We start from the raw sequence: 17323 nt of genomic DNA, 5'->3' as shown, positions 1-17323 counted from the left end.
TAAAGGAATACAGTAAGTAGAATTATCTCATCCCAGAGAAAGCATTATTAAATTTTATTTACTAAAGTGTTTCTAGAATAGTGCCTGGATCCCTGTACACCTGGTGGCTAATAAATGCTTATTGGATGAGTGAAAAGTATCCTCTTTCTCTTTTCATCTTCCAATAAGTTATTTTTTGACAGGACTGTCCACCTAAGAACTTACTCATGTGTGCAGAATGTTTCTATTTTATAGGATCCTGTTCTTGTTTCACTGTTAAAACATCTTATCTCTTTGAAAAAAAAATTTGGAGCAGTGACAGATTTTTACTTTTGGCCAAGAATGAGACAAATGGAAGATAAAACTCACATACCAACTTCTTAAAAATATTGGTGATGAGAAGGTTATAAAGTACAAAAGAAATGAGGGAATGGATGGGCTAATAAAGGGGAGGAATATTCATGTCTTTTGGGGAATGCAGGTGCCATCCTTTTCTGCTCCTTTCAGTTTCTTTCCAATGGTTGTCAACTGTCACGGTGCTGGAGAGTTTATCATTTAGCATGCAAGTAGATTATATGATGTGGGAGGTTGTCTGGCTGCCACTCTGGTATCCGTATTAGATCCAACAAATTTGGCCAGTCCCCCCGCCCCCCGGACCTACAGGCATTCTGTCTTCAAACAAAATTAGAGCAGGATAACAGTATCACAGTAGTACTGGCTTCACACAATACTTTAAAAAAGAAATCTCTCCTCTCAGCTGGGTGTGGTAGCAAATACCTACAATCCCAGCACTGTGGGAGGCCAAGGAAGGCAGACGTCAAGTTCTAACCCAGCCTGAGCAACTTACAGACTGTAAATAGCTTAGATCTAGAGTGTCCCCCCAAAGCCTCATGTGTTCAGAGGTGAGGGCTTTGGAAGGTGATTGGATTATGAAGTGCTATAGTCTTCAGTGCATTCATCCATTGATGTGCTCACAGCTGACTTGGCTGTGAAGAGGTGGAGCCTGGTTGGAGACCCATTACTAGAGATGTAGCCTGGGGGTATCTCCCTCCTGACTTCTCCTTTCTCTCTCTGCTGCCTGGCCACCATGACGTTAGCAGTTTTCCTGCACCAGATCCTTCCACTACTATATCCTTCCTGCCTTAGAGGCAGCCAACTATGAACTGAATCCTCTAAAAACTATGAGCCAACATAAACCTTCCTCCTTTAAGTTGTGGCTGTGTAGGGTATTTTGTCTCAAAGACAAGAAAAGTGACAAAGACATTACTTAGTGAATCCTGTCTCAAAACTTTAAAGGGGCTGGGGCTTAGTAGCTCAGTTTAAAGGCCCTGAATTCAATCCCCAGCACCACCGATATATAAATAAATAGACAGCTTTCTCTTATTATTTAGAAGAATTTGTGAAGAATTAATGTTAAGTCTTTGAACATCTGGTAAAATTCATCACTGAAGTCATTTTGTATTGGGCCTTTTATGATGAAATATTGTGATTATTAATTCAATCTTTAGTTATTATAAATCCACTCAGGCTATATTTTCCTCTTTGAATCTTTTTTTAGAAATTCTCTTCTTGGGCCAGGGATTTAGCTCAGTGGTTCTACCATCTGCTTTGCAAGTGCAACGTCCTAAGTTCGATCCCCATACCAAAAAAAAAAAAAGTTCTCCTGTTCCTGACTACAACAGGCACTCACGCCCAAAGGCATGCTGCTGTGTTGGCTGGGGTGAATCTCAGGTCTCCCCACTGCTGGCTAACTTAGGCATCTCAGGTCTGCCAAGGCTGTTACTATCAGCCCACCTGCTTCCCAGCTTGCAAAACTTGATGCCTTTTGTGTCCTTTCTTGTCTCTGTTTGTCCTTGTGAGTTTATGCCCAATTCCTTTAGTGTCAGTTTAGTTGGGTTCTAAACAGCACTCTGCTCAATCTCCCACCTGTAACCAAAAATCTGTTATTTAACTCTTGAATCTTTGTCAGGGAGCACTTTCCTGTCTCATGACGCCCATCGCATAGTGTTACAAGCATGATTGCTTATCCCTACCTTTCCCCCATTGGACTCTTGGTCTCTCAGGGATGGGAACATCTGTGTTCTATGAACGTGGCATTAGCTGTGGCACACAGCAAATGCCTAGGAATGTTCTCGTCTTGGCTAATCCCCAGTCTGAATCCACATATGTAACATGGGTTGCTTCTCTGTTGGGGAAGCACCCTTGGGCCTTTAGACCATCTCTTCCAGGCTACTTGCCCTGCTACTGATAGCCTGACCGGAGGTAGCCTAGATGGCACAAGACCAAAACCCAGGGGAGCCTTGACGCTTCCAGATGGGACTGGGTGCCACAGGGGAAAGACTGCTTACTTCTAGAATGGCGTGTGTGAGGGCAAGGAGCAAAGCAGCAAAGCCCTGTAAGAGAACACACTCTGAAGCTCCACTCCATGGTCCCCGTCCCAGCTCCATTACTTTCTGACAGTGTGGCCTGAGGCAAGCTCCTTCCTTGCTCTGTGCCTTTGATTTCCTCATATGGAAAACGGAAATAATAACAGGATCTAACCTTACATGGACGCTGCATGGGTCAGAGACACATAGTAAGTGCGTCACAAAGCTTAGTCACAACCACTACCACCTTGACGCTGAAAAGCAATACCCACAGGCAGAAGAGCACAGAGTGGTTTCCAAAAAAAAAAAAACCAAAACCAAACAATAGTCTTCCAACTTTTCCACAGCAACCATTTGCCGAAAGCTAGAGCTGTGGGTGAAGCAATCTAGACTACGTTTAAACCTCATCTTGATCTACATGATGAGTGGGTTTGGGATTTCAAACGACACCCCCCACCCCCGCCCATCCAGCCTTTGACCTGGATGAGTGCAGAGAGCACGTGTGCAGGATAGTTCACCTGCTTTCTTCAAACGTAAATTAAACCTTGGTAGGACTTGGTAAAATGACTTACACGACCTCTAGAGATCCCTAACAACTCTGACCCTAAGATCTGGGAAATGGAGGCAAAAGAGTGTCCCTGTCTATCTCCCGGGACATTCTGAAAATGACAGTTACAAAGCACTTCTGAGATGCTAAATAAAAGTACCATGAGTGGAAGATATTAATAGAGTTGTGGGCTATGGAGAACAACTCTTTTCACACTCATTCTGCGTGTGTGATATATATCACACTCTCAAGAATAACTCAGGCTATTTTTACATTAGGGTTGCATTGTAAGCTCATTATTACTAGGTCAGCTACCCCTTCTCTTGTCTTTCTCAGACTTGTCATTTTCCAACTTAAAATATTCTCATATATGACTGGATCAATTTTAATTTGTTCTGGACCAATCTGCCTGTCACACATCTACATTCAGCAAAGCTTTTACTATCTTTTGAACCTACAATAAAAACCCCGAACAAGAAAGATCTGGATAAGACTTTTCTTATATGCTGCTGACCACAAACTCCTGAATGGTCCATTAATTAAACACATACACAAGCTCTTTTATTCTCAGTTTCTTGGGGACCATTTTTGGCACAGGTGAAACACTTACCCAGTAAGGCAGACTAGAAACTGGCCAGGCTCCTTTATTCCTCCTTGGTTTCACATGCTCTGCCGTGTAACCAACCACAGCTCCTTCCATTAAGAGGCGGGGTCTGGACTGTCCTCCTCTCTTGTTTTGAGCAATAAAATCTGGCCGAAGGTATCATGTGGCAAATTCTAAGCCCAGGTCCCAGGAGGCTTTGCGCCTGTCTACATGCTGCCTTGGGAGCACTGTCTCTCTCTGTGAGCAAACGGCTGGCCAGCCACAGGATGGCCACAGCCAAGTCTGCCCAGCTGCCACAGAGACAGGACAGAGCCAAGCCAAGACCAGCCATGCTGCACACCCAGCCTTCTGCTGACCACTGGCATACGGAGATGTGGTCATACAAGGACCAGGTCTCAACTGCCCTCCTGCACAACAGTGGAATGAATGAATGCCTGTTGCTCTAATCCACTGAAATTTGGGGTGGTTTCTTATGTACCATTACAGAGATAATAGATACCTAATAACCCAAGGAAGTTGAGTCACCCTGCCCTGCTTTTACTTGGCTGCTGCATTTTCCCTCCTACTTTAGAGTAATACACTAAGAATAAGAAAGGATACAGCTTCTTGGTCTCATCTGTAATCTTTAACAAAGGGCAGGCAGTTTTCTGAAACTAGTGTTTGAAAGGTTTCTTTAAGAGTGGTTTCCATGGCATCATTTGGGAAGTCTTAACAAAAGTTAAAGCTAATGTGCCCACTTCTTTAATCCACACAACAGCTGTTGAAAGATTATTACTTTCTAGTTTATAAATGAGGAAATTGAGGCTGAGCAAAGTTAAAGAGCTTCTCAGGGTCTCACAGCGTAAGTGGCAGAGCTGTAATTCATACCCGGGCACTTTCACACCAAAGACCAGGCTTTTAAGTGTCAAGCATCCTGCCTGTCTCCTAGATTATGGTACAATGCTTATATGTCCGCACATGGATTATGGCAGCCTGTGTTCACAAAGAGCCAGCCTTACCCGAGCCAGAGGCAGAAGCATAGTCGTCATCATCAATGGGGTACACGCCCGATGCATCTTCAATGGAACTGTTGTCAAGGTACATGTCTTTATCAGATGTCAGCTCTGCTCTCTGAGGAGGGAAAGACAAGGGATTCAGGATGGTGGGACATTAAGAAGTGTGCTTTGTCTTCCTGTTCAGATTGACACTGCAGTGACCAGACCTCCCTCCTCTGCTCCTCTGAATCCACGTCTAGCCATCCTCTTACTCAGGACACCCAGACAACTTGGATTAAATCAAGGGCTAACCACAGATTAATGGGCTGGCGGGAGGCTTGTGCAGCCTAACACAGCACAATGAAGACAGCGCAGAGACCTAAGCACCTTGGGTTTATTTTGTGCTACTCCACTAAACTTAACTGAGTTTCAGCTGTCCCTCTGCTAGTTGTCAGACATCTTAGGCAGTTCTTTTGTCACAAATGAGGTTCCTTTACTGCAAGAGCTACAAAAACACCCAAAATGCTTAATACTTTCTTGGGGATACATATAAAGGTACTATGGCACTTAGGCTAAAGAACCACCTGGGGGCCTATCAAGGAGCACCAAAGGCTCAAAGGCCCAGCCATGCTCAGCTTTAGCACCACGGATGAGAGCACCCCAGTCGCCCAGGGATTTCTGCCACAGCCCAGAGCCTGACAATGCCAGGCAGGGCTCCCCACATGGAGCAAGGTCTGTGCGGCTCACCTGTCAAAGCCCAGAGCCTGTTGCCAGCCCACTTCTAGGGCTCAGTGGCTTAGCAGAGCCTTAATGACAAATACAGATAAAACCACAAGAGTGCTTTTAAAAAAAATTACTGGCACTTGGTAATAGCAAATCACAGGCTTAATATGAGAAGGATCAGTCACTAAGTATACCAGTTCCACAGCTTCTTAGCTCTTCAGTCAGAGTGCAGTATTAAAATCAACCTAATCCTGCCAAAGGAGTAACTTGCATGAATTCGAGCAGAGGTATTTTTTAAAAATGGTTTCAGTAAATTGATATTTTACCAGCAGTATCTCAGACTGGCAGCTTCTAAGCATAGTTGGTGTTTGGAAACAGGCAGCCGTCATTATCGTCCTATTTTTAAAGATCAAATTGGATGTTTGTTCCTAACAGGAATTATACAAAATGTTTCCCTTGCTTATGTTGGTTTTTCATGAGATTTCCACTTAAAATAAAACTTGGTTTCAGCAGTCGCTGTGGCTGAGCCTTCCTGGGAAGACGGGTAGGTCCAGTCTAGAGAAGGAACAGCAGTGCTTTCTTCTCTCAAGTTTCAGCAGTAGGCTCGAGATGCTGGAGCCATGTAAATCCGAGCCTACCTTCTCCACAGACAGGAAAGTATGGGAATCCCTTTGTTTCCATGGTCACAACAGCCTATTCTGAGGCCCAAACTCTTAGGGACCCCTGTTCCAGCAACCCAGCTTCCAGGCATTGGGTGGCCAAGCCACCCTGAGCCAAGAGCGATCTGGAGCCTTTCTCCCAGAAGCTGCCTAGCATGATACTGTTTCCAAGGCTACACCATTCCAGACCATAATTCCCAAAGCTTGCAAACCATATTTGGAGCTCTGAGGTTCCATGGCTCTTATAAACAACTCAGTCCCATTTGACTGTCAGCTCTCTGGAGAGAATCGACTATACAGCCAGCTCTCCTTATCTATGTCTGTGGGCTCCACATCCATGCATTCAAACCATGGACTAAATATATATATATATATACTGGTACCAGGAATCAAACTCGGGACCTTGCGCTTGCGAGATAGGCAGTAGAACCACTAAGCTAAATCCCCAGCCCCAACTGATAATATTTTTTTTTAAAAGCCAGTACTGAGCATGTGCAGATTTTTTCTTGTTATCCTGTATTGTTTAGGGAGTGATGACAACTGCTCATGTAGCATTTACATTGTATTAGGTATTGTAAGTAATCCAAAGATGATTTAAGAGGACTGTGTAGGTTACATGAAAACACTAGGTCATGTTATATAAGGGACTTAAGCATCCAGAGATTTGGCGTCCAACAAAGGTGTGAAAATCAGTCTTCCGTGGAAACCAATCTCATTCATTTTCAATTTGACCCACCCCCCATCAAATCACTGTGCCTGGCTTATAGTAGGAGATCAGTAAACAATGATCGGGTTGAACCATCTATCCCCACCTAAAATCCACTGTCACAGCCTTGCCTCTATCAAATCTTGTCCTGTTAACTTCACCAGAGGACCTTCTTTTTGACGCTGTCAAATACTATTTGACTTTTCCAGCACTTATAGATCCCCTAGTTATAAACTCTATTTCAGATTTTGTAACATGAGCAATTTAAGACACACATTTCACCATTATATCTAATTGCATCACATGTATTTATCTTGCCCCTTGTTGAGAACAATTTGTTGATGCTGGTCTTGAATAACCTGTGTGGACTTGTTCTCTGTCCCTCTCAAAGTGCATGGGTACATGATAAATATTTGTCAACTGAGACTACTTCAACCAAATTGGCTTAACTAACCTTTGGTTCAGGTTTCAGAGTTGGCACACATCCTAAGACCTCCAGAATTCCTACAGTTAAAATCTCTCAATTTTAAACTAGGAGATCATCCCCCTAAAGGTTTGCACAGTATCTACTTAAGTAACCCAGACTCTTAAAAGGAAGAGAAAGATTCCTTCTACATTTTAGAAACTGGTTTCCCTTTCCTTAACATTGGATAATTCTTCCTTTCTTCTTGGCTCTGTCAAAGAAATCTGACACGGCAAAGGTTAACAATGAGAAACTTAATCCTCCTGTGTAAATTAAATTTCTATTCATTAGATGATCCAGTTGTCTGGATTAACACATCTGTCACGCTACCAAACAGGTAGGCCAAAAATGCCTTTCAGAGACTCTAAGCCACCTCACACAACCGCACTACTGGGCAGCCTGACACCAAACTGGCTCCTGAGGAGGCAGCTGTGAGGCCTGTGTTACTGCTGGGCTCGGGGTGGAGGTCTGGGAGGACTGAGAGAAGTGGGGTCTCCCCACACACACACAGTCCATGCAGGGCACCAGACTGCTCCCAGGGCTGATAGGATGTTTCACATCTTTGAGAGCAGCAAGAACACTGTTTTTCTGTCATTCAGTGTAGTATTAATAATTGTGACATCAAACCAAAAAAAAATTATCTCCTACTGTGATTTCAGAGTCACCAAGAACCCAGTATGAGAGGGCCCTCCGCACTTTCTAGCATGTAATACTCAAAGAATACCTCCACATCTTCCACAAAACAAAACAAAGCGCAACACGAAAGTTTCCAAACAGGACAAACTCTATGAAGACTCTACTCTGTGCTGATAAGAGAAACTCTGGGTTTAAAGAAAGAAATTAAATTTGCACCAAAGTTCCCTTTGAACAAATAGAGGTGCATCTCTTCGACGTCATGAAAAAAGGTGACTCAAAAGTATTCTTTTACACCAGCCACACATACTGGTCTCACTGGGCAGAGGACCCAAGGATGATATATACTCTACACACACTCACTTGCTAACAGGACAAAGCGAGGGGACAAAAGCAACTGGAAGGAAATGTGCAGAGGCACAAACCTGTGGGCCGACTATAGGCTTTCATAACAGGGTTGTTTAATTTGGGACTGACCATGGCTGTGAGGTGGTGCCAATACTATTGGCTAACAGGGTTCGGAGTACAAGCTGGAAGGAAAACAAAGCTGGTCTTTCAGGCTTTTCTCCCTTAACTGATGCAAGACATGAATACAGGAGAGCAGAGGGAAGTCCTGGAAAGCAACAAGGTTCCACAGAGGGGAGAAGCTACTGCAGACAGAAATGGAAGTTCCCCACTTCCGGGCCTTCAAAGACAAAATTCCCAGGAGGATCCCCACAGTGCCTAGATGGAAGGCGAGATACATATTTCTCTAACTCCACCCCTTCTTCTCTAGCCCCACAATTTCAGTACCCTTATCGTGTTGGGCCTGGACCATACTAAGACCTCCTCACCTGGCCAATGCCCAATTCCTTACCTTTAAAGTCCTTCTCTGGAGAAGAACTGTCCTTAAACATAACCACATCGTGCCCCTTCCAAAACGTCCTTCACTAGTTCTTTAGGATACATGGAAATTTCTCAGTTTGGAAGATGCTCTTTTACTACATGGCCTCACTTGTGTTCCTAGGTCAGCTGCTGCTACTTCCTCCACCCAAACACCAGATTCAATACAAGACATTACAAGAAAACCTGGTGAGGGCCAGGATTTAGCTCAGTGGTTCTGGCACCTGCCTTGCAAGCACCAGGTCCCGAGTTCAATACCCGGTACCAAAAAAACCCCAAAACCTTAGAGAACATCAACTCCTTTAAAAATAGGCCAAGCAAGAGTTGAACTAGGCCTTCAGTACATGATTAAAAATTAGATCTTAATACAAGGATTAAGCCCAACATGGTGTTTGTTTATAATAAAAATAAGAAGAAAAACTATTGCGTCTGTGCACAAAAGATCAAATGCAGAAGTACTGGTTTCTATGAGAAGCATCACAAACCTATCTAGTTTCTCAGTAAAGATAATTTGTGGGAAGGCAACTGAACAAGTCTACTTGTTTGATTTTTCTCATGTAGGTAAAATCTACACTAAACAACACCATGTTCAAACCACCATATAAAAATGTTACTTAGAAATCTGTGATCTTCCTTAAAAGATACACTGCTATCTATTAAGTAAATGTCCTCCAAATGCTTTAAACTAGTGCAACCCATACAATGGTTCAAAATAATTAAAGGTCAAAGCAGCAGGCATCAAGTTTACTTTAAGGTTTAAACTTGAGTTAACAATAAAACCAGAAGGTTGAAAGCCAGCTATTTGATTCCCCACACCCAAACTGGCAGAAAACTAGTCTTTTAACATAAAAATAAAATACTCACATGGCCTAGCAATATTTACATTTCTGTATCGCATCAGAGAAAACAAACACCAAATAATGCCACTGACTTTCAGGATAAAGGAGTATCCAGCCCTGATTTAGACTCAGATGTACGTTAACTTTTATAGTGATCAAAAGCACCAAGCAGACTGTAACTTTGGCTTATCTTTCCATAGGTGACTTAGTAGACTATGCTATTACTACCTAGTACCCATCCATAAAGGAAATAATAATAGCTAAACATTTTTCTGTCCCACACAGTCACTCGGAGATGACACATCTGTCCTGAAGCTAAACTTGCCAATCCTTTGGGCTTAGCTACAGCCCAAAGAAATACATAATTTCAGGGCTTGACTGGACATCCTAGGTACCAAGATTATCTGTATGTCTCAAAAAGGAACAAAGAGGCCATCATGGTGGCAAAGTAACTCAAAGTCTTTTGGTCTTGTTGGTGACCAAACTGGAGTCCAAAGCTCTTGACTCCTAATTCTGAGCTCTTTCTGCTGTACTGGAAAGTTGTACAACACGAATGACATCAGACCATTCAACCTCAGGTTCAAAGGGATTAGTTGCAGCTAAGGCTTAAGTGTTTATGAGGTGCTGGGCATTTCACACTAAGTATTTCATAAGCACTGGCTCATCTAATCATCAGCAATCCCCACTGCAAACCAAGGAGTTGAGCTGGGCTGAGCTCACACAGCTCAGGGGTGGGAAGTCTACCCTAGTGCGCCACGTCTGTCTCCCTTCTGATTCACACATGCTAAACTCAAAGGCCCTGAGAAGAGCTGCAATAAGGAGTCCTGCTGAACTCTGCTGGGTGGGAAGGCCCTGGGTTCAGGAAACAGTGCTAGGGGGAAAGGACACCTTTTAAGAAAGACCTTTCAAAACTGTTTCAAGTATCTTTCACAATCATTAATTAAATTAGGTTTCCTAATCCAACAAAGCTCAAACAAAATTCCTCTTTCAGAAAATGTTCAGTGCAATGATCATCATATTATCTTCCTGCTTTTCCCTCAAAAAAAAAAAATCATCCTTCCAGAGGATTATCTGGCTGCTCATCTAAACTCCTATGTATGATTTGATTTAATCGATACCATTTGCAGAAAAGGTTCCTCACTGTATGTACGCTGGTTATCTCAGGCTACAACACAAAGCTCTTTTTTTCTTCCTACAGTGTGTGCTTATTGATTTTACAAAACAGTACCTGGCTCAGTGAGTAGGCTGTTGGGTAAAATTTTAAGAGCATCTCAGAGCCAATGATCCAGAAAGATCTTATATACTATTTAACTGCAAGATGAACTTTCTCCCACCCTCAAGCGTTACCACACACAAAACAGAGTGTCTTGCCAGTCTCATTTCTTAACCTAGAACTCGATAATAATAAGCCGACCCAAAGACACGCAGTCACTGTGAATTAAACTCCTCTGCCAGTAGCCACGTTTCCAGTGCATCTCTACAAACCCTTTGATCCATGCTCCTCAAACTTCACAAGCCACCATCTCATGGTTGGGGAACCCTTAACTGAATAAACCAAATGGAAAGAATCTAAACTTTGCACCCAAATTCTTGATACATCTCATGCTTTGTAATCTCAGATAATTATGTAGACAACTACTTAAAAGCAAAATATCCCATATGGAGAGAAATCTTACTTGGTATCTTTTTGTAACTTCTGTATTTTGAAAATTATAACATTGTTATTAAACTAATAAATTCAAAGTTTTTTCTTTAAATACCCTTCCAGGGCCAAGGTTGTAGCTCAGTGGTAGAGGATTTCCCCAACAGGTGCAAGGCCCTAGGTTTGATCTCCAGGAATGCAAATATTAAGCAGTCAAAATTAAAATACCCTTCCTAATTTACTTATTGCTCCTACTAAACAAACAACAGTTTTCCTCCTCAGCAACAAGGAAAATGACAACCAGAGGGAAAAAACAAAACTATAAGCAGAACACACTGCCAATTTCTACTTCTGTTTGTGGCAATGGGTTCAGATTCCTGATCCAGAGAGAGAAGGGAAGCAACCTTTGCGGTGAATTAAATTTGTTGGCAACAAAAACAGGGATCTACAAGGCAATGTATATTGAAACGTCTTGGGATTTTGAGTGGGATTATGTTGAATATGCATGACACACAAAAGGAAAATGTTCATTACTTACAGATGTGGTACATGTTGTACTTTTTTTCCTTTTTTGGAATATCAAAAGGGAGGCAAGAGGTTTAGAGCTATGTTATTATAAGCATTGTTGCCTCTCCCCCTCCCAAGCTACAATATTCCAGTATTTATTTTGCTATCCATATGACCACAGTTTAGACTAGGGTAAAAATAGAAGCCCTGTGAGCTGAACCTGAAAAGGCCCAAGTGCTAGAGAAGGTCAGTACTAATAAATTCTAACTGAGGTAATTGAGATGCTGTTTCCTGGCTGGAGTTTGGCAAGAGAAGGGGGAGAAAGATATTTGGAATTTATTTCTTACTCAGAAGTGTTTTGTTAGAAACTACCATCATGGAATAGATTCCAAGGCAAGTACAGGAAGCCAACAGGCTCTGGTTTAGATTTTAATAATTCACTCTAAGGGTTTTCAACTGCTCCAATTCTAAGTGGCCCCATACATTCTCCACCCTATATGGAGGCTGAGAGGACACCACAGGAAGCCCATGGGACAGGAAAATGGGAATGACCTTGGTCTAAAGGACAGGCCACACTCTTCCAGGCTGCAGCTGATGCTAGGGAAACAACTAGGCTCTGAGGCTCTGCGGCTCTGAGGCTCCCAGTATTGATGGATGAATTGCCAACTGAGCCAGGTTTCAGTGAACTAAGCTATAACTATATTTGAATGTCAACAGGAACACATGTATTAGAGTTTAAATCTAAAATGTCCCCCCAAAGTCTCACATTTTACAGGTGGGGCCTTGTCAAAAGGGGCAGGTGATGGGGGTGTGACTGGTAAGGGGATATTCTTGTCCCCAGCTCCTGCCTCCTCTCTCTGTTTCCTAGCCACCATGATGTGAGCAGATTTCCTTCACCCTGCCTTTCTACCATGTTGCTTCTGCTCTGGAGCTAGCTAGTCATGGACTAAGCCCACTAAAACCATGAGCCAAAATAAACCTGTCCTCCTTCAAGCGGTAGGTGTTAGAAATTTTGTCCCAGTGCTAGGAAAGCTGACGCAACATGACACTCTACTTCTAAAGTGGCCTGCAAAGAAAAGCCCTGACAACTTAAAATATGCCAACTTACAGAAAGAGCCACAGGCCCTTTGGAAATCATACTGGCAATGTGTTTTAAGCATCTACAAAAAGTCTTACACCATTGGAATAGACTTTACTCTTTTAGGAATAATCATAAGGAAATATTTTAAAAAGAAAAGCTGTGGTGTTTACCACTGCATCAAAGCAAAATCACCAAGTATAGGGGGTAGCCATGTACCATGTATTATTATGCATGACATATTAATTTTCTCCAAATAGCCACTAAAAATCATGCGCCCCCTAGAGCAATAAGGAAAAATATTTATGATAATACATTTTTAAAACATGTTATAAAGTATTTTCTGACATCACAAGTATATTAAAATTTCATATACCTCTGATCAAGAATTGAAGGACAAAGGAAAATTTTAGAAAAGAAGTTAACTGGTTAAAGTGATGGGTTTTATGCTGGCTCCTTCCCTAACTGGTAGCACTGTTACGTTTTTGCCATATATATTTCACACATACACGCACATAAAGGAAACAAGACAGATGAGTCAGGCATCTTAGGCCAGGGCTAGCTTCCACATATCAACAGTACAAAGAAACTTCTGAAAGCAAATCTACTACTACTACTATTTAGCAGTTGATACTGCACATGTGCTTTTTAAATTAATTTTATTGGTACATTTTAGATATATAACAATCACATTCATCATAGGGGATTTGAACCTCTCCATGATATATCTTTATTTCTTTTTCCCCTCTCCTCTGTTCAACCCTTCTTCTCCTCATTTGCAAAATCTGTTTCCATTTTTTCTTTTCTGATTTTTTCTTTCTCTTCCTTCCCCCCTCCCTAATATCCTTTCCTTTTGAACAATTTCTTCCTATTTCACAATAGCTATTATACAGTTTGTTCCTTTTTACACTTTCAATTTCTCACACAAGACACAATGCAATATTTACACAACACATATGCTTTTATATTTAAAACCTCTCCAGAAAGCACCACGGAAGTGCATGGGTATGTAAGGAAGTGGTGAGTACTGAAAGAAAATACTATACTTCAGAAAGCTACCTCAGAAGCACAAGAATAGAGCACACACCACTCCTAGCCACAAAGTTCACAAAGGCATGGAGTCTGATAAAATGGATATTTGATCATAAGATTCCAGGTTGTAAAGTTTCCTGTGTCTAACTACCCATCTCCTCATACCTAGTTACTTCAAGCAGAGAAAGTCAATCCAAGTCAAGATGAGGGTTAGTCCACGCCAACAGAGGCCAATGCCCACACCTCAGCACTGTCCCTGACACAACTGCACAGCTGAAATGCCAGCTAGAGGGCAGATATCCCACAGTGCTAATGGCTCTCAGCATCCATTCTGCAACACAACGAAGAGCTCAACAAGGGAGCAACTCCTGCTGGTCCCAAGAATGCGTCTGCACTGACTCAGGGACTCCCTGATCCAGGAGCACTGAACAAGATGAAGGTGACATTTGCAGCTGGCTCCATTTGGAGAAGAGTATGCTAACACTGTCCCCAAAAATCTAAACAAAGGCAGCAAAGCTACAGCAGAGACCACTGATTTCAAAGCTGGCATTTTTAAAAAAAAAAGCTGTTTTGAACGGTTGGCTGTTAATATCTAGTGCCAACTCACTGTGGAGGCTGCACTGTGTGTCCTAAGGATTATTCACATTCCTGGTAATCTACTGGAAAAACACCATTTCTGCCGAAGACTCATGGCCCCAGGGCCTGTATTTCTTTTCATTATATAAACGAACTGTTCTTGATCAATCTTTTTAACCAGTAAAATAAACAAAGAGGGTCCAGCAGCTTTTAAAGAAATGATTCCTTGATAGAGGAACCAGAAGAGATTGAAAGCTATTAAGAGTCTATTATGAAATGCATCATAAGAGACCCTGCATGAAATTCCCCAGGAAATGGAGCCTCCCCAACATGCACCATGGGGCTTGGAGCAAGGGCATGAGCTTCTAGCCAAACGGACCCGCTGCACGCAGTGCACTGATAGCCACACAAGCTGGGCCTTGCAAAGCTAACGAGTTTTAGGAAGCACTCCTGTTGCTGGGTTCAAGGGGTGTCTGTGACCATTTCATCTGAAGATAGTAAATTTGTGGTCTTGTTGAATGAGGAGGACAGGAAAAGTGTGGACAATGATAGTTTTCCCACTGACAATGCATACTTTATTGGCGTACAAACTGACATGTGGCCAGTGCCTTCAAAAATACTGTGTATGAATACATTCTGACACCTGCTAATAACAGAATCATTTACTCAGAATCATTTTTTAAAAAGTAGTTTTATTTTTAAAGGCATATTTAATTACTTTTTGCTTCCAGAGGCTGACGCATGGTAATTCACTAGTAAAATGACAAGTCTTGGTTGGAACACACATTCATAAACACATTTCGTAACAGATGTAATGTTCAGTTTTCTAAAAACATGAGAGATTTTTTAAAAAGAAAACCATTAGGAATGAAAAACTTATCAGATTAGCTCAAGGAACGTGTTTTTTTCTTCTCTGTGGAAGTCCAGGAACAAGAACATTTTATAAGCTGATTCCACCAGTTTGGTAGCAAGACGTATCAAAGGGTTCTACACTGATTCAGCACCCAAGGGTGTAGAATAAAATTTATCACACAAAACTCAACACCAGGGCTGAGGATTTAGCTCAGTGGTTCTGCCACCTGCCTCGAAAGTGCAAGGACCCGAGTTCATCCCCGGTACCAAAATAAATAAATAAAAATAAAGAAAGAAATAACTCAACACCATGCTTGAAAAATTCGCACTCCCTCGAGGATCTTCATCATTCCTAAAGTAATGGCCCACCCTGTTCCTACAAAGGCCTTCTGTGAAGCAACCAGTGGACAGGTCTGTAAACCCCACCCCACACACACACACAAACACCTTTTATGGAATGAAAGCCTCTGCTCTACTTGTTACAATTTCTCAGACAATGCAGAGATTCACTGAGAACCAAACTCTAGGAGTCTCCTCCACATTAATGATCTCTTGTCACATGCCTTGGGAGGACGGGCCTAGTGTCTAATAGATTTAACTGCTGCAGGCACACTTGCCCACAGACAGAGCCTCTGCCCACAGAGTGGAGTTTATTATTTAATCGGTACTGATCAGCGTGCAGCCAAAGACTAGCAAGGTCACAGCGTTCATGCATAAGATGATAAATGAAGATGCGGCCACTCCCCACCCCCTCAAGGCAACAGTTGAGGATGTGGAGGCTGGAAAACCATCGTTACTATTAGCCCTAACTCTGACTGGACATACCCGGCTTTGGTCAACACTCCGGAACAAAGACATCCTTCTGATTCTCCCTTCCTGCAGCTTAACCTCACGGGACACATGTAGAAAAATGACTTGCTTCTCACCCCTCCTGCTTCGGAAGCTGAAGAATGCAGCTGAATGGCTGCAGCTGCCAGGGCAACCCCTCTGGCATGCAGGCTAGCAACTCCTCACCTAAGCGCTGTTCCCCTGCCTCGCTGCCCTGCCACTGGTGATGCCCACAGGCCCTTCCCATGTCACATTGCAGGGCAGCCCCCATGGAAACCCATTTGGAACTGCTCAAGCTCATACCAAAGAATGATGTTTTTAATACAGATTATTCTTTTTAAATCCTTTAACATAGAAGCTGTAATCAATCGTGCTGGGGGACTCTGAAAAGCTGCCATTTGGAAGCCTTAATATTGATTCTTTTCCCTTTCACAGCTTTTAAGAAAACAATCCCATGTTAAAAACCATAATCGATGTCTCTAGATTTTGCTAACATGAAACAGTATCCAAATTTAAAAAAAAAAATATATATATATATATATATATTTTTAGAATTGCGTTAAAACCATAGCTGACATATGAAACCCATCTGTTTACCCTGTTTTTTTCATTCAAGGGACAAAATTTTTTGAAGTCAGTTGAACAAATTCAATAATTATTAAATACTGATTAAACCTCGGCAACTCTTGTAAGAGTTGTTTAGCAGGTGACACTGGCTTAACAGATTGAGGGAAAATCTGTCTTCATTTGACATCTGACATTTCCAATTCTTAATTTGCAAGATAATAAACTTTTTTCTCTGTGCCTATTCTCAGAGAAAACTATCAATTTTCAGCCTGTGTTTACAGACATTCATGACTCTGAGTGGTCACATTCTGACTGAACTTCCAAATACCAGACTACGCCAAGTCCTTTCACAGGAATTATGGTAGATATATTATTCTGTCAAGTTCGCCTTTTCACACTAGGCCTCTTAGAAACGCAAGCATTTCAAAAGAAGAAAAGTCAATATTTAAAGCTACAATGCACAGATAAAGCAATTTAGCATTTTCATTTAAAAATCATATAAAAACCTTCACCAATGTCAACAGCCAACTTCCAGATTAGACACTGAGGAAAAGCACAATTTCATGTAATATTTGTTATCAGTACTTCTGTTTAAAAGGACAAAAATGAAGACTTTATTAAAATGCCATACAAAAAAAATGAGCACAGAACTGAAATCTAAGTAGACTGACAGCCCATAATAGTTTGTGAGCATCCATTCAGTACAGCCCCTACCATGTGAATGAAATTAGATCTGGCCAAATCCAAAGAACTGGCAGAGGAAGAAGAAGGGAAAAAAATTCTTAACTGCTATTTGCTTTGCTCCCAAAATAACAGTAATTTCAAGAGAGTGAGCTACAATTTCTGTGGCAAATATCTGATATTCA

At 42.0% G+C, this 17323-nt stretch overlaps 1 protein-coding gene across 1 annotated transcript in view; it reads right to left on the bottom strand.

Moving 5' to 3' along the window:
• The window catches only part of Sdc2 (syndecan 2), a 110567-nt gene that overhangs the window by 13344 nt on the left and 79900 nt on the right, over positions 1 to 17323 (bottom strand). Inside the window, exon 2 of the mRNA XM_013074141.3 lies at positions 4495 to 4606. Within this exon, the coding sequence (XP_012929595.1) occupies positions 4495 to 4606 (112 nt within the window). The remainder of the gene's footprint in view (positions 1 to 4494; positions 4607 to 17323) is intronic.

The sequence above is a fragment of the Heterocephalus glaber genome, unplaced genomic scaffold, assembly GCF_053883595.1.
Source record: "Heterocephalus glaber isolate CG9 unplaced genomic scaffold, H.glaber_assembly_v1.0 deba00001555, whole genome shotgun sequence".
Taxonomy (NCBI): Eukaryota; Metazoa; Chordata; class Mammalia; order Rodentia; family Bathyergidae; genus Heterocephalus; species Heterocephalus glaber.
The sequence above is the reverse complement of the archived record's forward strand: the minus strand, read 5'-3'. Positions and strand labels throughout refer to the sequence as shown.